We start from the raw sequence: 27,954 nt of genomic DNA, 5'->3' as shown, positions 1-27,954 counted from the left end.
GGATATTTCATTTAATTAAAATTTTTATAAATTTAAATAAGAACATATCTTTAAAATATGATTGGATATGTCCCCGAATGATAGCTCAAGTGGTAAAACCTTGGGGACATGTAGGTCGGGTGAGGAAGGTCTAGAGATCAAATCCCTGATGGGCGCAATTTATCTTAAAGATGTAACAAAAAAAATGATTGGATATAAATAATAAACATATGAATCATGAGGTGTAGCGTAGTCGTTAGCTTACTTCGTCCCTTAACCTAAGGTCATGAGTTCGATCATTGTTGATGAGCCATTTCATGTGAGAACTCACAATAAGAGATATAACGCCCCGACTTGCAGGGTAATAATAGTAAGTTGGTCACCTTTCTAGAAATGAATATGTTTACTTTGAGGTAGCATAAAAAGTGCATAATAATAATAGTAAGTTAGTAACCTTTCTAGAAATGAATATGTTTACTTTGAGGTAGCATAAAAAGGTCCGGTATTTTTTTTTGTTTTTTTGTTTGTTTTCAAAATCCTACCAAAAAATGTCATGCATAATTAAAGTCCATAAGTAGATGTAAACCCAACCATACCTATTCACAACAAGCCCGTAGGCGACAACCAAAAGCAATATAATATACAACGCTAGAAGAAAGGAAAATAGTCAACTCAAGACAACTTTCAAAGCTTAATGACTCCATATATCCGACTATTACTCGTGATTCCCGCGCAGGAGAACCACACAAAAGCAACGTGTTAGGAACTACCCTAGCCCACAAAATACAGACACGACTGGTCAAAATCTGCATGCTTTGTACTAACACAGCAAGCACTCTACTAGAGAAGGCATATTGCTGACCTGGGTGTCTTTTTTCTAGTTTATTTTTATGCATTTTAATATATTATTTAGGGTATTTTAGTCATTTTAGGTCATTTTAGGCTTAGTACATGCATTTTATTAGGATATTCAGAATAAGATCTGATGCTGATGGTCCACGGGAGTTACCATGCAGGCACACATAGGAAATTTGACGGGTGTTGTTTCATCTTTGACACATGGCTCAATCATGCTGGAGGTCTGCCATAAGACCGTGCGTCACGTTGCACTGGATTTTAACCTTCAAACTAGGTCCAATGGTGAGCAGACATGTGGCAATTGAATTAGATTGATTTTTGATGTATTTGAGACTGAGAGAACACGAGATTGGGGAGGAGAGTCTAACAAAGATTATAGAATTGTACTTTTTGGGAGACAACCCAAGTATATATAAAAAAAAGGTGATTGGCAGCCGAGATAAAAGAAACATAAGAGAAATATAACAGAAGGTGGTAGAGCGTGAATGAGAAGAGGAGAACGGCGTGAATAGGGAGAGGAAGAAAAGCTTCAATTCACTACTGATTTATTAGGTTCTTTCTTCCTTGGCTGCCAATCACGTTTTCCCCAAATAAGCCAAAAACCTAATATATAATTGCTTTTTCCATCTTCCAATCACGTTATTTTCTCCGTCTCAAAACCAATCTAATTCAATTGCCACGTGTCTGCTTACTATTGGAGCTAGCTTGAAGGTTAAAATCCAGTGTAGTGCGACCTACGGTCTTATGGCAGACCTCCAAATGATTGAGCCATGACGAAAGAGCCGCCATCAAATTTCCTACGCGTGCATGGTAATTCCTGTGGATCATCAGTACTAGATCAGCTCTCCTTTATTATTTCGAGAATCCTAATAAAATCTAAATAAAAAATATAAAAAAAATACTAAAAACACGTAAAAATAATAAAATGCATGTACTAATCTTAAAGTGACCTAAAATGACTAAAATACCCTAAATAATATATTAAATGCATAAAAATAAACTAGAAAAATAACTCAGATACTCGGGTCATCACATACCTACCATGCCCCTCGACTCTACGACAATGAGTCCTCAGAGGAACTTTCGCCGTCTCACGAGCGCTAGAAGGAAAGAAATTGTCACCTTCTCCACGCGGCTCGAAGGTCGAGCACAAAAGAGGTGAAGAAGCGACATATTTCTCCCATGGAGACCACATCATGAGTGCCCTGGCACGGAAACTGGGTAGTTATGTGAGTACTACTCTAGAGACCAGTCGACTCGGCCTTGGAACAATGTGAAGTGTGAACGATCCACTGGTGTACAACACGCTCGCTCATTCACCCTGTCTGATCTACTTGATCCTTGATGTCCACCTCCTCTTGCTTAGAGCGCGTCGTGCATCTCCTCCTCATCAACTCGTCATAGCTTGGTGGAGACACACTCAATACATTCACAGTGAAAGAAGTGCGAGGGTCAACTTCGAATAATAGTTCATCATAGGATGATACGATGCATAACAACTTATAATAATAGAAAATACAAGCAATCACATGTATCTCAAGAGAAGTAACATCATAGAAGACAAACACATATTATCAGTTCAACTAAAACAAGCAACATACATGATCAATAACTCGTAGTTAGTTTGTATGCTATGCTCGTGCAATGAATGCTCCACAATGATCCAGATACAAACGCCAACTATTACTAAGGCATGCGAGATATCTCTCAGTCGATCTGATACCCAACATAGTACGAACTCTCTGACTCGGGATTGTCAATTAACAAGTGGGACATCAGTTATTCGATTTGAGACCCAATGTGGTACCGACTGTCTCACTTGTGAATGCCATAAGGGTGGTAACCTTTTGGTATATTGAAGGCTTGGTTTCTATAATGTCCTCAGCGAAAACAACATATGCATGCATGATATGAATCATGGTTGGCCAACAACGGAAACGCTGCGCCTCTCACAAGTTCGTGTTTCTAATTTAAGATAATCGCATCAGGAATACCCGCATGCATTTAACAACCCCCTCTCTCTCTCTCTCTCCCCCTCTTTCTCTCCTCTCTCTCTCTCTCTCTCTCTCTCTCTCTCTCTCTCTCTCTCTCTCTCTCTCTCTCTCTCTCTCTCTCTCTCTCTCTCTCTCTCTCTCTCTCTCTCTCTCTCTCTCTCTCTCTCTCTCTCTCTCTCTCTCTCTCTCTCTCTCTCTCTCTCTCTCTCTCTCTCTCTCTCTCTCTCTCTCTCTCTCTCTCTCTCTCTCTCTCTCTCTCTCTCTCTGGGTTTCACTTTGGTCTTATCCTAAAAAATCATCAAGGTGAGTACTTATTCACCACACAACTAAGGCTTGTTCCATAAGCCTCAATATATCTCGAAGCCAAATGCCCCGAAATTGACTTGTTTACGACCCAAAAATTTCCCAGTGTCACGAAAATTTTATTTTAGTATTGGAATCCTTTCATGAATTGGAATCGTTTGGTGATACTAATTTTTTTGAAACGGGGTCCTGAAAACGCTCGTTTATCATCCGGAAGTTCTCTATAAAACTTGTGCAGAGGCAAAAAAAAACTTTCCTGAACTTCGAAAATAAACCCTATGAATATTACAGTAAAACTTCACGAAATCAAACATACATCGTCATAAAGACCATAGAAAAGTCTTATTCTCGCTCTAATGAAGAATTGAGACTTATTCGCTATTTTACGACGAAAGATCATTTTTTGAATATTTTAAAATGTAGCCAAATCTTCATGCAAGGTTCCAAAAGTTACCATTTGAAATATAACTCCATATAAAACGAGTTATGAATATTAAAAATAACAAAAAGAGCAAATTTTATTATAATTTCATGCGTTGAGTGAGAGAGGTCCATAGATCAATTCCTGGATGATCCAATTTATCAATCCGATGTACCAAAAAACATCACATATATTATATGTTATAAATTATGTATAATTATTTGGAGATAGAAAAAAACGAAAAAAAAATACAAAAATCATATAATTTATTATATTATTATATCATAATCAAACTAATCAAATAAACAATAATAATTATATTTATTTTTAATTTATACAAAAAATTATTCCATATATTAAAAAAAAATTTATTATATCTTTGGAAATATGCCCTCGTGCATCGGCACGGGTAAACATCCTAGTTCATTGCTATGATGGATACCTTATTTAAAAAAAAAAACATATGTGGGAAAGAAGGAAATGTTATTTTATTTTTGTTTTATTTAATTTATTACATAATTTTATGAAGTGCAAGAAATTCAGAAAAGCAAACATATATTGTGGACACAGAATGGATGAGCGTGGATGAGTCCGAGTCCCTACTCTCTCATCATCATCTGCTTCTTTCTTCTCTGAAAATGGCGACCTTCACCGTTGCCATACCCACAGCTTTTCATTTCACAACACAAACACAAGCACATTCACCCTCTTCGATTCCTCTCTTCAAATCATCACAAAGACGTTTCAGCTCCCTCCTCCTCTCTCCACCCACAAAATGCCACTCAACCCTCGCCGCCGTCACCGCCGACTCCTCCCAGCCCCTCGCCCAACCGAACCCGGACCCGATTGTTCTTCCGACTAACGAATCCTCTGGGACGCTTCTCAGAATCCGCCACACGGTAATGTCAATTCTTCTTTCACTTCGCACTGCTTTCTGCTCTCAGTTGCGTTTAGCTGCCACTTTCTGTCGTTTTGCATGTGCACATGTTCATATTAAGAAAATGAGGATTTGGGGATGGTGAAATTTTGATTTCAAGTGGATAGTTTATAGTTTGATATTTTTTTAAAATTTAATAGAAATGAAATAATAAATCATCGATTATATATTCATTGACATTGGATATGGTGTCGATTGTTTTAGTTTTCAAAAGATTAAATAAACTTCAATTTTGTCATTTTTGATTTTTCAGTGACTTTAATTGTTCATGTTTTTTTTAGTGTAAATTAAACGTTTGGATAAACATACTTATATGTTGTTTTGAATTTCTTTTCATAAGATGTTTAGAGAAGCTAATACTTAGTTATGGCCCCGTTTGGAAAAACAGCTTAATTAAGCACTTATGGTCATAGTTATAAGCGCTTATTCATAAGCTATTTTTGAAAATTTATTGAAATAAATTAAAAATAAGCTGTATATAAGCATAAGCTGTTTTTCATAAGCTATCCTGAGTAGCTTATGAAAATAAGCTGAAAATAGCTTATGGCAGGTCATAAGCTGTTTGCATAAGCCCTCCCAAACACTGACATAAGAGCTTATGCTGTCAGATAAGCTCAAATAAGCTCTTCCAAACTGGGCCTATAGGCTAATTCGAGGTTATTTCAATACGTTTACCAAATTAGCTTATGATTAAGCTTTTAATTAAGTTGTTTATGAAACACACTCTAAAATTGCCGACACATGTCATTTAGAATAAAATTGACTATTTATGTGTCTTATTATTTCTTATGAATATTATATAACCTTTACTTGCTTATAAAAAATATATATATAACCTTTTACTAATTTTATACAATAAATTAATTTCCTTTCTTTTTTTTCTAAAATCCCCTGGCCAAACATAGTTTTTTGGTTGGGGATGAAGGGGTGTTATTTTAAGATCTAAGTTAAAATATTTAGTTCCCTAATTCAATGTTAGGATAAGATATTTTTTGGGCAACTTAGAACTAGTTATACATATTGCTAACACTATATGCAAAATATTGCAATATAATGTTTTACTTTTGCCTTTTATATTTATTTCAATTAATGTAAATGTAAGACTTTAACGAGACCTGCATATTATTAGCAAAGTTATTTCTGTCATAACATCGCCGTTAATAATTGTTCTGAAATATTGATGTGTTGGTGAACATGAATAGTAAAAGTTAGTGTGGATGAGTTTACTCATTTACTATTCTTAATAAAGAACTAGTGTTTTATGTACTACCAAAATCTTTGCCTTTTCTGTGCCACAAAATACTGATGATAGTGTTCACTGCATGCTTCTGTATCTTCGGTTTCACTAATAAGTTGTGGACATGCAGTGTGCGCATGTGATGGCAATGGCCGTTCAAAAGCTTTACCCTCATGCGAAAGTCACCATTGGGCCTTGGATTGAAAATGGGTTTTATTATGACTTTGATATGGAACCTTTGACTGATAAAGATTTGAAGAGAATCAAGAAAGAGATGGTAAGCAGAGTTAGTTCATTAGATCTAAGTTCCATTCCACTTTTTTATATTTTGTAGTTATGTACTTTGTGTATGTGCCTCAAATTTTGCATCACACTATCAATTCAGGGAACTTAGTTATTTAGTTCTTTCATTGTATGTAGGATCGAATTATTAGCAAAAATTTACCCCTTGTGAGAGAAGAAGTTTCAAGAGATGAAGCTCATAGAAGAATATTTGCTTTGAATGAACCATACAAGATGGAGATTTTGGAAAGCATTAAGGAAGAACCCATCACAATCTATCATATTGGTATCCTTCTGGCTTTTTCCACTTTTCTCCAGTTTTATTCCTGAATGTTGAAGCTTAAAAGCTAGAGAGCGAGGAGACTTGAGAGAGGAAAGGAAACGGTGATTGTGTGATCTAGGTTCATGATTGTTACACTCCATGTATGTGTATACTAATCATTCTGGTCAGACTAGAGAGAGATAAGGGTTGCTGTATGAATCTGCCTCAATGTGTTTAGGGTTAGTACATGTGAAGTCAATTGTATCGTTTAGAGCGCTGAACTTCTTTTGCATCTTTAACTTGATCAATTAATATGCTTCGGCAGAATGAAAATGGAAAATGTAGTGTGTCTGATTCTGATATTGGAACTATGAAGATGGAAGTGTAAAGTAGAATAACAATGAAGAAGCATGGATGTTCTCAGAAAGAGTGCTTTGCAGGTTTCTCACTGCATTAAGAAAAAGTTATTGCCTGAGGAGTTTCATCTGTTTTATAATCTCACATTACATTCCTTTTTCCTTAAAGGCGAGGAATGGTGGGACCTCTGTGCTGGACCTCATGTTGAAACTACTGGAAATATTAACAAGAAAGCGGTTGAGCTTGAGTCTATTGCTGGGGCTTACTGGAGAGGAGATGAAAGGAAACCAATGTTGCAAAGGATATATGGCACTGCATGGGAGAATGAAGAGCAGTTGAAAGCTTACCTTCACTTCAAAGAAGAAGCTAAGCGTCGGGATCATAGGCGTCTAGGGCAAGATCTTGATTTGTTTTCTATACAGGTTCGATTATTAGTGCTATTTATATTGTTCAACACATTGATTTTGCTTTTTATTTAGATTGTACTGATGAATTATTAGATATAAATTAGTGTTCCGTTTTAATTCTCTTAAGTTTGTGGGTAAGTAACTGTTGATTCATGATGAAATTTTGCATGTAACATAATTGAATTTTACACAGGATGATGCTGGTGGAGGTTTGGTTTTCTGGCATCCGAAGGGAGCTATTGTGAGACACATAATTGAAGATTTTTGGAAAAAAATTCACATTGAACGTGGTTATGATCTACTGTACACACCACATGTGGCAAAAGCTGATCTTTGGAAGATCAGTGGTCATTTGGACTTCTACAAAGAGAATATGTATGATCAGATGAGCATTGAAGACGAACTTTATCAACTTCGACCTATGAATTGTCCTTATCATATATTGGTATACAAAAGGAAGCTTCATTCATATCGGGATTTTCCTATTAGGGTCGCAGAATTGGGTACTGTTTATAGATATGAACTGTCTGGAAGTTTACATGGCCTTTTCCGTGTTAGAGGTTTCACCCAGGTCTGCTGTTATACTTTGCTCATTTTCTTATTGACTACTCAGATCATATTGAAATGTTTGATCCTGTTATACACTGGGCACCCTTTTTGAGTTTTTTTCGTCCCCTTTTTTAGTTTATGGCTTGTTATACCTTAATGTGAAATATTGTATATCCATCTTCAAGTTGCTGCATTTGGTTTTTATTACGTCTTGCGAATTGCATTCTGATAAATATGTTCTTGTTGGACTTCTTTATCATTTTGACAGGATGACGCACACATATTTTGTTTAGATGACCAGATTAAAGATGAGATCAGGGGCGTCCTAGATCTTACGGAACAAATATTGTTGCAGTTTGGCTTTGACAAATATGAAGTGAATTTGTCCACACGGCCTGAAAAATCTGTTGGAGATGATGATATTTGGGAAAAAGCTACCTCTGCTTTAAAAAATGCTTTGGATGATAAAGGTTGGACCTATCAAATTGATGATGGAGGAGGTGCCTTTTATGGGCCAAAGATCGATATCAAGATTGAGGATGCTCTTGGTAGGAAGTGGCAGTGTTCAACCATACAGGTAATTCATGACTTCCCTAACTTTGAAATCTAAAACACTTATTTTCCTTGCCAGTATTGGTCCTAGCCTCTTATCGAAGTGCTTACTTTCAGCTTATTGCATTTGAAATATTGTTACCCTGTTTTGATGCTCATATTTAAATAGCTAAATAAACCAATATAAGCTTTTTTACTCTTCTAGCATATTAAAATAACCTGTTGCAGAAGTTGAAAAAGGTGATAGTTGTTTTTGAAATAATTTCTTTTGCTAAAAATAACTTTAATGAGTTATTGAAACTATCTGTATATTCAAATGTGCCATGCATTAAATTTTCCATGACCAAGTAGTCCAAGTCTTGCACCCTCACTTATTTCGGCACTAGGTACAATGAGTTTTTGCGATGTCCATGCTCGTGTTAGGGGCTAAAGCTGTCTTAAATCTCTTACGATTGTCATTTGTTGGGGTTAAAGCTGTTCATTTCTTGCGTTTTGGTTAATTTAGAATGAAACTAATTCTCTATTTACCTCATCCAAATGGAACAGGTTGATTTTAATTTACCACAGCGTTTTGACATTACATATGTTGACTCAAACACTGAAAAAAAGAGACCTATAATGATCCACAGAGCAGTGCTTGGATCCTTGGAAAGATTCTTTGGCGTTCTCATAGAGCATTATGCTGGTGATTTTCCATTATGGCTTTCTCCAGTACAAGCTCGAGTTTTACCTGTTACTGATGCCCAGGTAATGCAACTAAGGACTACATAGAAAACTTTGGTTCATTTATATATGGTGATCCTATTTATACTGCTTTGGTATATCTTCTGAGATTGGTTAACCCTGTCGAGTTCATGGAGAAAAGCTGAACTGTCTGTCTCTGACAAATGAATGGGTTATGATATGAGGGATTCCACATAGGAAGAAAGCCAAAACAGCTAATAGTATGATTTACACTGGGAAGCATTTATCTGTTAATTTTAGAACTCGCTGCAGACTTCTGAATTATATTCTGTAGACTTTATTTTCTTTCCAACTTTATGAGAACAAACCATGACCAGTGAATTAATGAGGAAAATTTTCTGTATTTTCACACAGCTTGAATACTGCAATGATGTGACCAACAAACTGAAAATGTATGGCATCCGAGCTGAAGTTTGTCATGGAGAGCGTCTGCCAAAGCTCATAAGAAATGCAGAGAAGCAGAAAATTCCATTGATGGCTGTTGTGGGCTCAAAGGAAGTTGAAACAGGAACAGTTACAGTTCGATCCAGATTTGGTGGGGAGCTTGGAACCATGTCAGTTGACGATTTTATCAACAGAATAAAGCTGGGAACAGGAAATCAATCATCATTATGATATTCTTCCAATTGGCAAAAATAGTCATCCTATTCACTCATGTTAGATTGGAAAAAAATGGAAGGGGCGTAAATTTGAGATCGCATAATTTGTATATTAGACAATGGAAAATGCTAAAAGTTATTATACGAAACACAAATGAAAGTTAACCCACAACCTCCCCTCCCATGATTTCTGTCAAATAATACTGTTAGTTTTGACACAAACAACTCTTGCATTTCTTGCATTTTTCTAGACAACAGTTATCATAGATAATAGCTATTAAATACTGATGTCCATGTACTGCTGGTGGTGATATCTACAGTCTACACTGAGTTCAGTTGGTAAGTTTTCATTGAACAAAGGCAGAGGGTGGATTTGGGGCAGGGCAGACACAATCATCAGATTTGGCACTAGAACTTATATTTGTATCACAGCATTTTGTTGTTATGTTCCATACAACTCACCTCATCACCTTTCTCTGAAAAAGGCTTATCTTTTTACTGGGCGTTACATCTTTTTCAATAAGTTCTTGTCATTGGTGTTAGATCTTTTAGTGTGTTGCATTATAAAACTATCAATTTATTAGTCACTGGTCTCATCTCAAATAATGACATCTATTTGAATTATTTGGTAATTCAGTACTTTGCTTAATTTTGTAAATGCGATCATGAAAAAATCGAATGATATTAATTTGGAATATACTATTTGCAAGCAATAAAGAGGAGGCAAATAATTAAGCGGTATATATATATATATATATATATATATTAATTTAGTTAAACAGTTAAAAATTGAAAACTACTTTTTTGAAAAATATTAGAGAAGCACAACATAAGTCATAGATGGAGGAAACATCTCAGGGAAGCACAGAGAACGTTGAACACAAAGGCCAATGCAATTTTTTACATGAAATAATTACAACTACAACATGACAGTTCTCAGAGACAACAACCATAGAACTAGTGCAAGCATAATAATTGCAAAACCAATAATAACAAGAAGGAATTATGTTCGGCGCAAAGTCGACAAGACTATAACCCCGTTGGGGAGTGTTATAGAACATGAAACGGTAAGCTCCCAATCATTGGGAGGAGCCCATCCCGAGGCTCTGGCCCTTTTACGAGTTCCTTCTTCGAGCTCAAGTTATGGAAGAAGGGACCATAAAATACTCCCTCCGGTCCTATTTATAAGCAACAAAAAAAAAATTCACATAGTTTAAGAAATGTAGTTAAACTAGATAAAATGCATTAAATTTGTCTTAAATTAAAATGAACTTCCAAAATTACCCTTTATTATTAGTGTTGGAAAGTGGAAAAGAGAGAGAATAATTAATGAGACACATTTTACAAGTTAGAATTAATAAGGGCATCATTGGAAAAAATTAATTAATATAGCTCAAACTTTCATTTGGTTCTTATAAAAAGGACCAAGATTTTTCTTCTCTTTCATGCTTATAAATAGGATCGGAGGGAGTATCAAATTTCAAATAGACTTTTATCACATTTAAGATGTCTTTATTTTTCAGTAAAATTTATACTACTGACTGTAGTTATAGATTCATGTTATTACTATGCAAAGAATATCCAGTAAAATCACAATCAACAAATGTGGGTCAAAATTTAGAGTTACGTGATAAGCATGTGACTTGTCTAGTCATCAAGCTCTCTGAAGAAAGTCACGTGAGGGAGCCACATCAGCTTCTCACGTTAGTTTTCTCACGGAAGACAAACGGCAGACCAAAAGTGCAACGACATGTAAACTTTGAGACGTTTTTTTGCTAATTTTGAAGTTTGGGGACGATTTTTGCAAGAAGACAATAGTTAGGGGACCAAAAGTACAATTAAGCCTTAAATAAGTAAACTTCTTTGCATTTCAAAAATAAAAAAAGAGCATAGAAATTTAACTAACATAAACTATAAACTTCTAAAGATTAAAATTAGCTATTACTCAGACTTAATACATCAGAAGGCCCCTGAATTTGTAAAGGGAATCAGTTTCAGGGCCTGGAAAATTTTCGCATCAAATTGGGTCCCTAAGAATTTTTTTTTTAATTCAATTAAGGACAAAGTGTGTCTGATGCTGAAGTGGCTTCAATTTTAACCTACTCAGCTTTTCCACGTGACATTTAAATTTTTTTTTAATTGAAAAAATTCCTAAAACTTAGTTTTTTAAATCCAACTCATATATTAAAGCATAAATAAAAAATAAAAACTTAATAAAATCTCTAATGTAAATAAAAACCTAAATCTAAAAATAAAACAGAACACTCCCTGCAACCTTCCTCACCTCTTCCCTCTCCACCATTGAAAACCCATAACCACACCAAAAATCCAGAATCCAAAAACAAAACCCCAACCCACCTCCAAACCCACGTACCACCACCATCTACCCAAATTTCATCTTCTTGCAACCAGCAAAATCGAAACCCACCCCAACCACCACACCCAACCCTTTCTTGCTGCCATTGCCAAACTCAAGCTCGCCTTGCTGCACCTTTTCTGTCTCCTTGCATCAATTTGTCCGGATATGCTTCGATCTGGGTCGGATCTAGGTTGGTGAGGCTGAGTTCAAATTTGCATCTGGATTAGGGGCGGCGGGGTTCTAAGTGAGGTGGGGTTGGGGGCGGCGGGGTTGTGGGGCGGTGGGGTTCTGGTTGTCTGGGTTTGTTGGGTGGGGAAGAAGAATGGATTTTTTTGGATAAACAAAAGAATAAAAAGAATAGGTGCAGAAGAGGAATGATTTAATTTGGGGGAAAATGAATTCTTCTTCTTCTTGATGGATACTACCGCTGTTGTTCTACTTGTGATATGTTTCTTCTCTCTCGTGATAGGTGCAGAAGAGGAATGATTTAATTTGATGTTTTTTTGTTATTATTAAATTATTAGATTAGGTTATTATTTAGTTAAGGGATTTTATTTAAATTAGGGATTTTTTAAGTTTTTTAATTTTTTTCTACTTAAATAAATGTGTTGGAATTAAAAAAAATAAAGTTTTATAAATTTTTAATTAAAAAATAATTATAAAAGCCACGTGTAATTGATGACTATGACAAAATTGAGGTCTGACAACATTTGACCTTAATTGAATTAAAAAAAATTTCTTAGGGACCCAATTTGATGCGAAAATTTTTTAGGCCCTGAATTTGATTCCCTTTACAATTATAGGGATCTTCTGATGTATTAAGCCTATTACTCATCACTCAATTAGGATTTTAACGAGATAGGTAAATTTGATTTTTCCATTTCGTTAGTTCTAATGCATCTTTAGATTAAAACTACAACTCATCAAAGAGACAGTGCAACTGGAAACAAAACCACACTTCAATGGAAAATTGCATATACTTTCACACAAATACGCATCAACTACTTCAACAAAGCTTGAACAAATTGTCAAAACACAAATTGTTAGGGTTCTTGATTGTCAACAATAAGAAAATTTCTCATAAACATTATTCTAGGCAAACATGTTAATTAATTGAAACACAATTTTTAAACACTTTCAAAACCAAAGAGACTTTTCTCTCTACGATTGTTGGAAGTAAAATCAAACGTGAAAATAATATATACTGAGAGTTACAAAATTATATTAATCAAACACAAAAAATTCCAATCAACATGATAAACAAAATTATAAGAGAAAGGGTTTAGAGAAGCCCGGGCTGGAGCATTCAAAAGACGCTATCCTTAGAGAGAAAACGCTCATGGTTGAATTGGACTTTGATGCACTCCTCTCCCAAAATAAGACAACCCGTCGACTCTCTGAACTTGATGAACAGTTGTGCTCTTTATCAAATTGAAAGTGTTGAGAACCAAAACACATATGTGAAAGATAAGGAAATTGAAAGGAAGAATTCAGTTTATTGAAAGAAACAACTTAGCTAAAATATAGCTTTACACATATGAGAAACTGAAATAATGAAATAACCCACCACTATAGACTAATTCAAAGGAAATAACTACTCCTACAATAGTATTGGAGTTATTAATTTTTTTTACTAAGAAAGTATTAGTTAGCGTTACCCTAGATCACATTTAGTATATGCACAACACTATTCTACTGTACAAGTACTCCTTCAAAGAGGCAATGAATCACACTTGACATATTTTTCCTATATCCTTAACTTTTTAACTTGTGCAAAATTATGAACAGGTTACCTGAAGTTGGTGTGCTTCGGCATTTGTGCTGGCTTGAAATTCATGGCATGATAAACACATTTTCCTTGTCCCCAAATACTCTGTACAGAGCTTTTCTTGTGTTCAAGATTATTGATGTCGTTCATAAATTTCTTGTGGTGTTATCAGTCAGAAAAATACGCGGTCATATTATGACTAAAATGGCCTATTTGAATCCATACTCATTGGAACGCGAGGCACCCGGCCAGTTTCCACGTGTGAGAAGCGATGATTGGTTGGAGATTGAGATGGGTGAGTTCTTCAATTCAGGCCTGGAAGATGAAGAAGTTCAAATGAGTGTTGTGCGGTTAGATGGTTGTTGGAATACCAGTCTCATTATTGAAGGAATAGAAGTTAGGCCTAAGGATGACAATTAAGAAAACTCACTGAACTCTGCATACGTAGGTCTTGCGTCTTGTTTCTTGGATGACATATAGTGCTTGCTGGTTTGAAGCTTCAAGTTTTGAAAGTACCATGTGCATGTGATGTCTTCTTGTGATACGCTATATTGCTCATCATAATTCTTATTACAAGATTATGTTTATGTATACTCGAATAATTATGTGTTTTGGATATTAGCCCCGGGTAAATGAACTTCTAATTGAACTAGAAATTGAATTTGTGTAAACGCATTACTAGAATATTTTAACCAGAAAGTTGAATATTAACTTTAATCATAAATATAAATATATTGTAAATTTCAAATGTATAAAAGAAATTAGTTATTTATTACGGTAGTACACCCAACCGTCGTTGATCTTTTATAAAAAGTAATGCTACTGGTGGTTCAAGCAACTGTCGTTAAGTGACTCAATCTTAAGGTATAGCGTAATTACCCCCAGTGTTAACTTATAGTTGTTTTTAGAAAGCAAATGGTAACTATAATTTGATATTAGAGTAACACAAATGTAACTCAAAGAAGTCCCATATTATATAAATAAACAAGTGTACAATAGTACATAAGTCAAAAGGCCTACACACACATTGCCTTAAGTTCCTTAATGTTTTGTGGTGATGATGATGTAACTTAAATTCTAACATCTGGCTTAAAACCCTTGTAATCACAATATACAACCACCGGTAACAACGAAAATTATTTGTATTTCTCGGGTTTATTCAATCTTATGGTCACCTTTTGAGTTGTTTTTTTTTATGAATCAAACTTAATTTCCATAGAGCCACATGTTTGAATCACTATTGTTTGATAATTTCTTGTTTGAGGGCACTAAATTTCTGGAGGACAAAGATGTTCCCAGCCCTGCTCGTACGTCTAGCCCAAACTCTCTGAAGGAAGAAAACCACAAACCTTGTTTATCCCTCTTCTTGTACTCTCCCTTTGTATTAACTTTGTTTAAAATTGTGTCATTGTTTTTAGTATGAGTTTCCAATTAGGTCATATTATTTCTTTTGTAAAAGATATTTCTCAGTTCTTATATTGACACATTTACAGTCTTAAACCTCATCTTTGATTAAACGAGTTGGGGATGAGTTTGTTTGAACTCCCTTTGTTTTTTTCCCAGTTTTATTAATGTTATTAGAGCATATGTTGCCATCTCTGTAATTACTTTTACAACTTTCTGATAAATCATAGGGATAAGATTTATCTCCAATAGGATAGGTTACATTTCACGTAGTTCAAGTAACATGTTCTGTGTTTAAATGAATAAAATAGTGATAATAAGAATGCATTCATTTATTAATGAATTCTTGCATGAAACTGTTTTGAAATAACATTATATATGAGGTGAATTCCTTTATAGGTATTGTGGAAAATACTAATGGATAAGTTATCCATTCTTGTTATTTCATACTTCCTTGGCTTGTCCTGTCACATTTCTCAATCTGCTTATTTTTAGTTAGAATTTATGCGATACATGATGCGTACTTATTCTTCTACATCTTTGGCAAACTAAACGAAACACACCTAGTAACAATTCCTTTCTTTATTCATTGTAGTAGTTATTGAATATTTTTTCTTTTTCATATTAAATGTTGACACTATTTATGATTGACTATTTTCTAATTGACTCTTAATTTCATCAAGAACAACAACATAGATATTATGCTTCAGTTATTGTTCCGTTGTATTTACTTATCACAATCATAGTTCCTTTTTTTCAATTATCACTATTATAAAAATTGACTTGCTGCCATAAATACAAAAAAAAAAATCGCCATTACATTGACACTCTTAACTATCACTAGTGGGCATGTACGCAATTCTTTCATCATAATTGATGTTGACATATGAGTAAGTTTAAATTTATATGGCAATCCATATAGTTCATAATAGCATGGATCCCGAAACAAAGATGTAGTGTGAAATATGAGTGTAATGTCAGCATAATGTGATTTATAAACCACTTAATTGGAGTTAATAGTCAATTTAGTCCTTGATTTTGTAATCGAATTAGAATTTAGATACCACTTGGATTTCAGCCGCCTCCTCCTAGCCCACTACTACCCTCGCATCTGTGTCGCCACAGCCCTGAGTCCTGACCTTCTTCGACGTCCCAGCATGAGCGTGAACTTCTTCCTGCCTAGGGTTCTTCTTTGTGGCTGGTGCTTTACAGTTCCAGGCCAAATGCCCATAGCACCCACACCTGTGGCAGAGCAGATGCAAACTCAAAACCATATTGAAGTAATTTTAATATTTAATATATTCGTTATAAGTATATTTTTTTATTTACTAAAAGAGTTAATAATAGAAAGAGCAATTAATTTATTTCAAGTTTTGACCAAATTATAATAATTAACATTTCCATTAATATTTTGTACTAATATATGGAAACTATTTCATATCTTTTTTCCTATATAAATATTTATTAATAACTAATATATTCTATTGTGAAAAAAATAAGAGTTTAATAATTACTATTAACTAAATTTTTAAAATTTTTTGCATAGCCATTTATAAGAATTCATCAATTCTTCATTTCATAATTAAATTTAAATTAATTTTTTCAAAACAAAAAATGGAGTAATATGATTAGTTGTACATGTGAATATTTTTACACCGAAAGTGCCTATAAATTATATCCAAAAAACTATTATACTCAATAATATCATTAGGAATATTTAAAGTTTTTAAATGAATTAATAATTTGTTAGCATTTTTTTTACAAAATAAATATAATAAATCTCGGCCCATGTAAAGAGGTCCATCATATTAAAGAGAATAAAAATTGTTAATATGTTAATATTTAATATACTTGATAAATATCTTTATTAATTCAGTCCAAATTTTTAATAACCTGCCATATACACATAATGAATTATGATATATAAGTTATTGATTATTTTTTACTTTAATAATTATTCTTATTTCTGGATGTTGACTTGATAGTCAAAGTGTATTAAGGTTACCACAAAACCGCAAAAAGAAGACATATTACGAAGACATGACATGATGATGAAGTAAAAGGAGCCTAGTCAGAGTCAGACATTCTATCAAATTAATTTTTATTAATATTATCTAAAATAAATTTTATTAATATTTAGATTAATGACTCCTATATATACATTATATTGTTATTTAGGTTTACACAATTAAACGATGGAGTCGATGCCAGAAGGATGTATTGCTGCCATATTGTCTCGTACCACTCCGGTGGATGCCGCCAGGATCTCCCTCGTTTCTAAGGTCTTCCGCTCCGCTGCCGATTCTGACGCTGTCTGGGATCGTTTTCTCCCTTCTGATTCTCATTCCATTGTTTCCCAATCTCCTTCTCGTGCTAAAGCTTCATCAAAGAAAGCCTTCTACCTCGATCTCTCTGATCACCCTGTCGTCATCGACGATGGTAAAAAGGTAACCACTCTCATCATCAATCTCATTTGATTGTTTAATTTCTCAGATTATGGATTTTCGATCAGAGGATCAATTGACAAGTGGGTGCCATTCTGAAATGCATGCAGAGCTTTCAATTGAAAAAAAAGAGTGGGAAGAAGTGCTTCATGCTTGGTGCTAAAGCTCTATTCATTGCTTGGGATAACGGTGAACATGACTGGTCCTGGACAACGCTCCCAGAGTCAAGGTCAGATTTTGGGTACATTGTAATTATTTTATTACAACTAGCTATGGCCTCAACTTAATTTAGTGAACTGGGCACCAGGTTAATTAGTTTATTCAAAAACTTCTTGAAAAGTAAACACTTTACCATTAGGGTTTTCTTTTGTTTTCTTGTTTATCTTGTCATTTCTTTCTTTGATTCAATACCCTCTTGAAAACTTCGGAGTATAATAAAGTTGGGTAATAGTTGATGCTGCTGCAATTGCCACCTTGCACCTTAGTACCCTTAGAATTAGAATTCAAGCTACTCTTAATGACTCTTCCTCAAAAAGCTAGTTGCGACCCTTTATAAGAATTTATTTAGCACAATACCTCTAGTTAATGTGAGGCCTTAATGAACCCTATGAAATAATAGCAGCAAGACCAACTCCTTCTTTATTGGCTACAAAGTTAATTGGATCCTCCCATTCTTTGTTGCTACGAAAGAAAGTTCATTACATCTACACACATACTTGTGTACGTGCAATCCAACTTCACGCTGAAAATCATTTGTCCCGTGGCAATTTCCGCTTCATTGGAATTTGCATATTCATTTAGATTTGTTGGCGTGTCAAGTTGAGAAAGGACTTCTTCTTTTCCTTCTTCTCCCGTGTTGTAAGATCTACTTTTGATCTTACATAGCTGTCAAATATTTAAATTTAACCGCTTCAGCAATCTGATATGATATAATCTATTCACAGCTAATATGCTTTTGAAAACAATAGTATTGGAGTTATTAATTTTTTTTACTGAGAAAGTATTAGCTAGCATTACCCTAGATCACATTTAGTATATCCACAACACTATTCTATTGTACAAATACTCCTGCAAAGAGGCAATGAATCACACTTGACATATTTTTCCTATATCCTTAACTTTTTAACTTGTGCAAAATTATGAACAGGTTTCCTGAAGTTGGTGTGCTTCGGCATTTGTGCTGGCTTGAAATTCATGGGATGATAAACACATTTTCCTTGTCCCCAAATACCCTGTATGGAGCTTTTCTTGTGTTCAAGATTATTGATGTCGTTCAAAAATTTCTTGTGGTGTTAGCAGTCAGAAAAATAGGCAGTCATATTATGACTAAAATTGCCTATTTGAATCCAGACTCATTGGAACGCGAGGCGCCCGGACGATTTTCGCGTGTGAGAAGCGATGATTGGTTGGAGATTGAGATGGGTGAGTTCTTCAATTCAGGCCTGGAAGATGATGAAGTTCAGATGAGTGTTGTGCGGTTAGATGGTTGTTGGAATACCAGCCTCATTATTGAAGGAATAGAAGTTAGGCCTAAGGATGACAATTAAGCAAACTCACTGAACTCTGCATACGTAGGTCTTGTGTCTTGTGTCTTGGATGACATATAGTGCTTGCTGGTTTGAAACTTCAAGTTTTGAACGTACCATGTGCATGTGATGTCTTCTTGTGACAGACTATATTGCTCATCATAATTCTTATTACAAGATTATGTTTATGTATCCTCGAATAATTATGTGTTTTGGATATTAGCCCCGGGTAAATGAACTTCTAATTGAACTAGAAATTGAACTCGTGTAAACGCATTACTAGAATATTTTAACCAGGAAGTTGAATATTAACTTTAATCATAAATATGTTGTAAATTTCAAATGGATAAAAGAAATTAGTTATTTATTACGGTAGTTCACCCTACCGTCGTTGATCTTTTATAAAATGTAATGCTACTGTCGGTTCAAGCAACTGTCGTTAAGTGACTCAATCTTAGGGTATAGTGTAATTACCCCTATTGTTAACTTATAGTTGTTTTTTCGAAAGCACATAGTAACTGTAATTTGATATTAGAGTAACACAAATGTAACTCAAAGAAGTCCCATATTATATAAATAAACAAGTGTACAATAGTACATAAGTCAAAAGGCCTACACACACATTGCCTTAAGTTCCTTAATGTTTTGTGGTGATGATGATGTAACTTAAATTCTAACATCTGGCTTAAAACCCTTGTAATCACAATATACAACCACCGGTAACAACGAAAATTATTTGTATTTCTCGGGTTTATTCAATCTTATGGTCACCTTTTGAGTTGTTTTTTTTTATGAATCAAACTTAATTTCCATAGAGCCACATGTTTGAATCACTATTGTTTGATAATTTCTTGTTTGAGGGCACTAAATTTCTGGAGGACAAAGGTGTTCCCAGCCCTGCTCGTACGTCTAGCCCAAACTCTCTGAAGGAAGAAAACCACAAACCTTGTTTATCCCTCTTCTTGTACTCTCCCTTTGTATTAACTTTGTTTAAAATTGTGTCATTGTTTTTAGTATGAGTTTCCAATTAGGTCATATTATTTCTTTTGTAAAAGATATTTCTCAGTTCTTATATTGACACATTTACAGTCTTAAACCTCATCTTTGATTAAACGAGTTGGGGATGAGTTTGTTTGAACTCCCTTTGTTTTTTTCCCAGTTTTATTAATGTTATTAGAGCATATGTTGCCATCTCTGTAATTACTTTTACAACTTTCTGATAAATCATAGGGATAAGATTTATCTCCAATAGGATAGGTTACATTTCACGTAGTTCAAGTAACATGCTCTGTGTTTAAATGAATAAAATAGTGATAATAAGAATGCATTCATTTATTAATGAATTCTTGCATGAAACTGTTTTGAAATAACATTATATATGAGGTGAATTCCTTTATAGGTATTGTGGAAAATACTAATGGATAAGTTATCCATTCTTGTTATTTCATACTTCCTTGGCTTGTCCTGTCACATTTCTCAATCTGCTTATTTTTAGTTAGAATTTATGCGATACATGATGCGTACTTATTCTTCTACATCTTTGGCAAACTAAACGAAACACACCTAGTAACAATTCCTTTCTTTATTCATTGTAGTAGTTATTGAATATTTTTTCTTTTTCATATTAAATGTTGACACTATTTATGATTGACTATTTTCTAATTGACTCTTAATTTCATCAAGAACAACAACATAGATATTATGCTTCAGTTATTGTTCCGTTGTATTTACTTATCACAATCATAGTTCCTTTTTTTCAATTATCACTATTATAAAAATTGACTTGCTGCCATAAATACAAAAAAAAAAAATCGCCATTACATTGACACTCTTAACTATCACTAGTGGGCATGTACGCAATTCTTTCATCATAATTGATGTTGACATATGAGTAAGTTTAAATTTATATGGCAATCCATATAGTTCATAATAGCATGGATCCCGAAACAAAGATGTTGTGTGAAATATGAGTGTAATGTCAGCATAATGTGATTTATAAACCACTTAATTGGAGTTAATAGTCAATTTAGTCCTTGATTTTGTAATCGAATTAGAATTTAGATACCACTTGGATTTCAGCCGCCTCCTCCTAGCCCACTACTACCCTCGCATCTGTGTCGCCACAGCCCTGAGTCCTGACCTTCTTCGACGTCCCAGCATGAGCGTGAACTTCTTCCTGCCTAGGGTTCTTCTTTGTGGCTGGTGCTTTACAGTTCCAGGCCAAATGCCCATAGCACCCACACCTGTGGCAGAGCAGATGCAAACTCAAAACCATATTGAAGTAATTTTAATATTTAATATATTCGTTATAAGTATATTTTTTTATTTACTAAAAGAGTTAATAATAGAAAGAGCAATTAATTTATTTCAAGTTTTGACCAAATTATAATAATTAACATTTCCATTAATATTTTGTACTAATATATGGAAACTATTTCATATCTTTTTTCCTATATAAATATTTATTAATAACTAATATATTCTATTGTGAAAAAAATAAGAGTTTAATAATTACTATTAACTAAATTTTTAAAATTTTTTGCATAGCCATTTATAAGAATTCATCAATTCTTCATTTCATAATTAAATTTAAATTAATTTTTTCAAAACAAAAAATGGAGTAATATGATTAGTTGTACATGTGAATATTTTTACACCGAAAGTGCCTATAAATTATATCCAAAAAACTATTATACTCAATAATATCATTAGGAATATTTAAAGTTTTTAAATGAATTAATAATTTGTTAGCATTTTTTTTACAAAATAAATATAATAAATCTCGGCCCATGTAAAGAGGTCCATCATATTAAAGAGAATAAAAATTGTTAATATGTTAATATTTAATATACTTGATAAATATCTTTATTAATTCAGTCCAAATTTTTAATAACCTGCCATATACACATAATGAATTATGATATATAAGTTATTGATTATTTTTTACTTTAATAATTATTCTTATTTCTGGATGTTGACTTGATAGTCAAAGTGTATTAAGGTTACCACAAAACCGCAAAAAGAAGACATATTACGAAGACATGACATGATGATGAAGTAAAAGGAGCCTAGTCAGAGTCAGACATTCTATCAAATTAATTTTTATTAATATTATCTAAAATAAATTTTATTAATATTTAGATTAATGACTCCTATATATACATTATATTGTTATTTAGGTTTACACAATTAAACGATGGAGTCGATGCCAGAAGGATGTATTGCTGCCATATTGTCTCGTACCACTCCGGTGGATGCCGCCAGGATCTCCCTCGTTTCTAAGGTCTTCCGCTCCGCTGCCGATTCTGACGCTGTCTGGGATCGTTTTCTCCCTTCTGATTCTCATTCCATTGTTTCCCAATCTCCTTCTCGTGCTAAAGCTTCATCAAAGAAAGCCTTCTACCTCGATCTCTCTGATCACCCTGTCGTCATCGACGATGGTAAAAAGGTAACCACTCTCATCATCAATCTCATTTGATTGTTTAATTTCTCAGATTATGGATTTTCGATCAGAGGATCAATTGACAAGTGGGTGCCATTCTGAAATGCATGCAGAGCTTTCAATTGAAAAAAAAGAGTGGGAAGAAGTGCTTCATGCTTGGTGCTAAAGCTCTATTCATTGCTTGGGATAACGGTGAACATGACTGGTCCTGGACAACGCTCCCAGAGTCAAGGTCAGATTTTGGGTACATTGTAATTATTTTATTACAACTAGCTATGGCCTCAACTTAATTTAGTGAACTGGGCACCAGGTTAATTAGTTTATTCAAAAACTTCTTGAAAAGTAAACACTTTACCATTAGGGTTTTCTTTTGTTTTCTTGTTTATCTTGTCATTTCTTTCTTTGATTCAATACCCTCTTGAAAACTTCGGAGTATAATAAAGTTGGGTAATAGTTGATGCTGCTGCAATTGCCACCTTGCACCTTAGTACCCTTAGAATTAGAATTCAAGCTACTCTTAATGACTCTTCCTCAAAAAGCTAGTTGCAACCCTTTATAAGAATTTATTTAGCACAATACCTCTAGTTAATGTGAGGCCTTAATGAACCCTATGAAATAATAGCAGCAAGACCAACTCCTTCTTTATTGGCTACAAAGTTAATTGGATCCTCCCATTCTTTGTTGCTACGAAAGAAAGTTCATTACATCTACACACATACTTGTGTACGTGCAATCCAACTTCACGCTGAAAATCATTTGTCCCGTGGCAATTTCCGCTTCATTGGAATTTGCATATTCATTTAGATTTGTTGGCGTGTCAAGTTGAGAAAGGACTTCTTCTTTTCCTTCTTCTCCCGTGTTGTAAGATCTACTTTTGATCTTACATAGCTGTCAAATATTTAAATTTAACCGCTTCAGCAATCTGATATGATATAATCTATTCACAGCTAATATGCTTTTGAAAACAATAGTATTGGAGTTATTAATTTTTTTTACTGAGAAAGTATTAGCTAGCATTACCCTAGATCACATTTAGTATATCCACAACACTATTCTATTGTACAAATACTCCTGCAAAGAGGCAATGAATCACACTTGACATATTTTTCCTATATCCTTAACTTTTTAACTTGTGCAAAATTATGAACAGGTTTCCTGAAGTTGGTGTGCTTCGGCATTTGTGCTGGCTTGAAATTCATGGGATGATAAACACATTTTCCTTGTCCCCAAATACCCTGTATGGAGCTTTTCTTGTGTTCAAGATTATTGATGTCGTTCAAAAATTTCTTGTGGTGTTAGCAGTCAGAAAAATAGGCAGTCATATTATGACTAAAATTGCCTATTTGAATCCAGACTCATTGGAACGCGAGGCGCCCGGACGATTTTCGCGTGTGAGAAGCGATGATTGGTTGGAGATTGAGATGGGTGAGTTCTTCAATTCAGGCCTGGAAGATGATGAAGTTCAGATGAGTGTTGTGCGGTTAGATGGTTGTTGGAATACCAGCCTCATTATTGAAGGAATAGAAGTTAGGCCTAAGGATGACAATTAAGCAAACTCACTGAACTCTGCATACGTAGGTCTTGTGTCTTGTGTCTTGGATGACATATAGTGCTTGCTGGTTTGAAACTTCAAGTTTTGAACGTACCATGTGCATGTGATGTCTTCTTGTGACAGACTATATTGCTCATCATAATTCTTATTACAAGATTATGTTTATGTATCCTCGAATAATTATGTGTTTTGGATATTAGCCCCGGGTAAATGAACTTCTAATTGAACTAGAAATTGAACTCGTGTAAACGCATTACTAGAATATTTTAACCAGGAAGTTGAATATTAACTTTAATCATAAATATGTTGTAAATTTCAAATGGATAAAAGAAATTAGTTATTTATTACGGTAGTTCACCCTACCGTCGTTGATCTTTTATAAAATGTAATGCTACTGTCGGTTCAAGCAACTGTCGTTAAGTGACTCAATCTTAGGGTATAGTGTAATTACCCCTATTGTTAACTTATAGTTGTTTTTTCGAAAGCACATAGTAACTGTAATTTGATATTAGAGTAACACAAATGTAACTCAAAGAAGTCCCATATTATATAAATAAACAAGTGTACAATAGTACATAAGTCAAAAGGCCTACACACACATTGCCTTAAGTTCCTTAATGTTTTGTGGTGATGATGATGTAACTTAAATTCTAACATCTGGCTTAAAACCCTTGTAATCACAATATACAACCACCGGTAACAACGAAAATTATTTGTATTTCTCGGGTTTATTCAATCTTATGGTCACCTTTTGAGTTGTTTTTTTTTATGAATCAAACTTAATTTCCATAGAGCCACATGTTTGAATCACTATTGTTTGATAATTTCTTGTTTGAGGGCACTAAATTTCTGGAGGACAAAGGTGTTCCCAGCCCTGCTCGTACGTCTAGCCCAAACTCTCTGAAGGAAGAAAACCACAAACCTTGTTTATCCCTCTTCTTGTACTCTCCCTTTGTATTAACTTTGTTTAAAATTGTGTCATTGTTTTTAGTATGAGTTTCCAATTAGGTCATATTATTTCTTTTGTAAAAGATATTTCTCAGTTCTTATATTGACACATTTACAGTCTTAAACCTCATCTTTGATTAAACGAGTTGGGGATGAGTTTGTTTGAACTCCCTTTGTTTTTTTCCCAGTTTTATTAATGTTATTAGAGCATATGTTGCCATCTCTGTAATTACTTTTACAACTTTCTGATAAATCATAGGGATAAGATTTATCTCCAATAGGATAGGTTACATTTCACGTAGTTCAAGTAACATGCTCTGTGTTTAAATGAATAAAATAGTGATAATAAGAATGCATTCATTTATTAATGAATTCTTGCATGAAACTGTTTTGAAATAACATTATATATGAGGTGAATTCCTTTATAGGTATTGTGGAAAATACTAATGGATAAGTTATCCATTCTTGTTATTTCATACTTCCTTGGCTTGTCCTGTCACATTTCTCAATCTGCTTATTTTTAGTTAGAATTTATGCGATACATGATGCGTACTTATTCTTCTACATCTTTGGCAAACTAAACGAAACACACCTAGTAACAATTCCTTTCTTTATTCATTGTAGTAGTTATTGAATATTTTTTCTTTTTCATATTAAATGTTGACACTATTTATGATTGACTATTTTCTAATTGACTCTTAATTTCATCAAGAACAACAACATAGATATTATGCTTCAGTTATTGTTCCGTTGTATTTACTTATCACAATCATAGTTCCTTTTTTTCAATTATCACTATTATAAAAATTGACTTGCTGCCATAAATACAAAAAAAAAAAATCGCCATTACATTGACACTCTTAACTATCACTAGTGGGCATGTACGCAATTCTTTCATCATAATTGATGTTGACATATGAGTAAGTTTAAATTTATATGGCAATCCATATAGTTCATAATAGCATGGATCCCGAAACAAAGATGTTGTGTGAAATATGAGTGTAATGTCAGCATAATGTGATTTATAAACCACTTAATTGGAGTTAATAGTCAATTTAGCCCTTGATTTTGTAATCGAATTAGAATTTAGATACCACTTGGATTTCAGCCGCCTCCTCCTAGCCCACTACTACCCTCGCATCTGTGTCGCCACAGCCCTGAGTCCTGACCTTCTTCGACGTCCCAGCATGAGCGTGAACTTCTTCCTGCCTAGGGTTCTTCTTTGTGGCTGGTGCTTTACAGTTCCAGGCCAAATGCCCATAGCACCCACACCTGTGGCAGAGCAGATGCAAACTCAAAACCATATTGAAGTAATTTTAATATTTAATATATTCGTTATAAGTATATTTTTTTATTTACTAAAAGAGTTAATAATAGAAAGAGCAATTAATTTATTTCAAGTTTTGACCAAATTATAATAATTAACATTTCCATTAATATTTTGTACTAATATATGGAAACTATTTCATATCTTTTTTCCTATATAAATATTTATTAATAACTAATATATTCTATTGTGAAAAAAATAAGAGTTTAATAATTACTATTAACTAAATTTTTAAAATTTTTTGCATAGCCATTTATAAGAATTCATCAATTCTTCATTTCATAATTAAATTTAAATTAATTTTTTCAAAACAAAAAATGGAGTAATATGATTAGTTGTACATGTGAATATTTTTACACCGAAAGTGCCTATAAATTATATCCAAAAAACTATTATACTCAATAATATCATTAGGAATATTTAAAGTTTTTAAATGAATTAATAATTTGTTAGCATTTTTTTTACAAAATAAATATAATAAATCTCGGCCCATGTAAAGAGGTCCATCATATTAAAGAGAATAAAAATTGTTAATATGTTAATATTTAATATACTTGATAAATATCTTTATTAATTCAGTCCAAATTTTTAATAACCTGCCATATACACATAATGAATTATGATATATAAGTTATTGATTATTTTTTACTTTAATAATTATTCTTATTTCTGGATGTTGACTTGATAGTCAAAGTGTATTAAGGTTACCACAAAACCGCAAAAAGAAGACATATTACGAAGACATGACATGATGATGAAGTAAAAGGAGCCTAGTCAGAGTCAGACATTCTATCAAATTAATTTTTATTAATATTATCTAAAATAAATTTTATTAATATTTAGATTAATGACTCCTATATATACATTATATTGTTATTTAGGTTTACACAATTAAACGATGGAGTCGATGCCAGAAGGATGTATTGCTGCCATATTGTCTCGTACCACTCCGGTGGATGCCGCCAGGATCTCCCTCGTTTCTAAGGTCTTCCGCTCCGCTGCCGATTCTGACGCTGTCTGGGATCGTTTTCTCCCTTCTGATTCTCATTCCATTGTTTCCCAATCTCCTTCTCGTGCTAAAGCTTCATCAAAGAAAGCCTTCTACCTCGATCTCTCTGATCACCCTGTCGTCATCGACGATGGTAAAAAGGTAACCACTCTCATCATCAATCTCATTTGATTGTTTAATTTCTCAGATTATGGATTTTCGATCAGAGGATCAATTGACAAGTGGGTGCCATTCTGAAATGCATGCAGAGCTTTCAATTGAAAAAAAAGAGTGGGAAGAAGTGCTTCATGCTTGGTGCTAAAGCTCTATTCATTGCTTGGGATAACGGTGAACATGACTGGTCCTGGACAACGCTCCCAGAGTCAAGGTCAGATTTTGGGTACATTGTAATTATTTTATTACAACTAGCTATGGCCTCAACTTAATTTAGTGAACTGGGCACCAGGTTAATTAGTTTATTCAAAAACTTCTTGAAAAGTAAACACTTTACCATTAGGGTTTTCTTTTGTTTTCTTGTTTATCTTGTCATTTCTTTCTTTGATTCAATACCCTCTTGAAAACTTCGGAGTATAATAAAGTTGGGTAATAGTTGATGCTGCTGCAATTGCCACCTTGCACCTTAGTACCCTTAGAATTAGAATTCAAGCTACTCTTAATGACTCTTCCTCAAAAAGCTAGTTGCAACCCTTTATAA

At 33.8% G+C, this 27,954-nt stretch overlaps 4 protein-coding genes and 1 pseudogene across 4 annotated transcripts; all 5 read left to right on the top strand.

Annotated features, from left to right (window-relative positions):
• The first annotated feature begins 4,101 nt into the window (after positions 1 to 4,101).
• LOC130722663 (threonine--tRNA ligase, chloroplastic/mitochondrial 2) lies at positions 4,102 to 9,653 on the top strand. The gene is made up of 8 exons (XM_057573471.1): positions 4,102 to 4,454; positions 5,860 to 6,006; positions 6,150 to 6,297; positions 6,799 to 7,052; positions 7,231 to 7,608; positions 7,855 to 8,163; positions 8,685 to 8,885; positions 9,237 to 9,653. Exons 1-8 carry the CDS (start codon positions 4,131 to 4,133, stop codon positions 9,495 to 9,497), a joined length of 2,022 nt encoding a protein of 673 aa, XP_057429454.1. The 5' UTR covers positions 4,102 to 4,130; the 3' UTR covers positions 9,498 to 9,653.
• A 3,526-nt stretch (positions 9,654 to 13,179) lies between these two features.
• Positions 13,180 to 14,028, top strand: LOC130724742 (putative F-box protein PP2-B12). The gene is made up of 2 exons (XM_057576030.1): positions 13,180 to 13,253; positions 13,629 to 14,028. The coding sequence occupies exons 1-2, from the start codon at positions 13,180 to 13,182 to the stop codon at positions 14,026 to 14,028; spliced, it is 474 nt and encodes a 157-aa protein (XP_057432013.1).
• Positions 14,029 to 17,207: 3,179 nt separating this feature from the next.
• LOC130726370 (putative F-box protein PP2-B12) lies at positions 17,208 to 19,151 on the top strand. The gene is made up of 3 exons (XM_057577629.1): positions 17,208 to 17,459; positions 17,567 to 17,685; positions 18,604 to 19,151. Exons 1-3 carry the CDS (start codon positions 17,208 to 17,210, stop codon positions 19,001 to 19,003), a joined length of 771 nt encoding a protein of 256 aa, XP_057433612.1. The 3' UTR covers positions 19,004 to 19,151.
• Positions 19,152 to 22,178: 3,027 nt separating this feature from the next.
• On the top strand, positions 22,179 to 24,122 carry LOC130726372 (putative F-box protein PP2-B12). The gene is made up of 3 exons (XM_057577630.1): positions 22,179 to 22,430; positions 22,538 to 22,656; positions 23,575 to 24,122. The coding sequence occupies exons 1-3, from the start codon at positions 22,179 to 22,181 to the stop codon at positions 23,972 to 23,974; spliced, it is 771 nt and encodes a 256-aa protein (XP_057433613.1). The 3' UTR covers positions 23,975 to 24,122.
• A 3,027-nt stretch (positions 24,123 to 27,149) lies between these two features.
• LOC130726518 (putative F-box protein PP2-B12) overlaps positions 27,150 to 27,954 on the top strand; it is a 1,787-nt pseudogene continuing 982 nt past the window's right edge.

Source organism: Lotus japonicus, chromosome 6 (assembly GCF_012489685.1).
Source record: "Lotus japonicus ecotype B-129 chromosome 6, LjGifu_v1.2".
Classification (NCBI taxonomy): domain Eukaryota; kingdom Viridiplantae; phylum Streptophyta; class Magnoliopsida; order Fabales; family Fabaceae; genus Lotus; species Lotus japonicus.
This window is presented reverse-complemented; position numbering and strand designations above follow the sequence as displayed.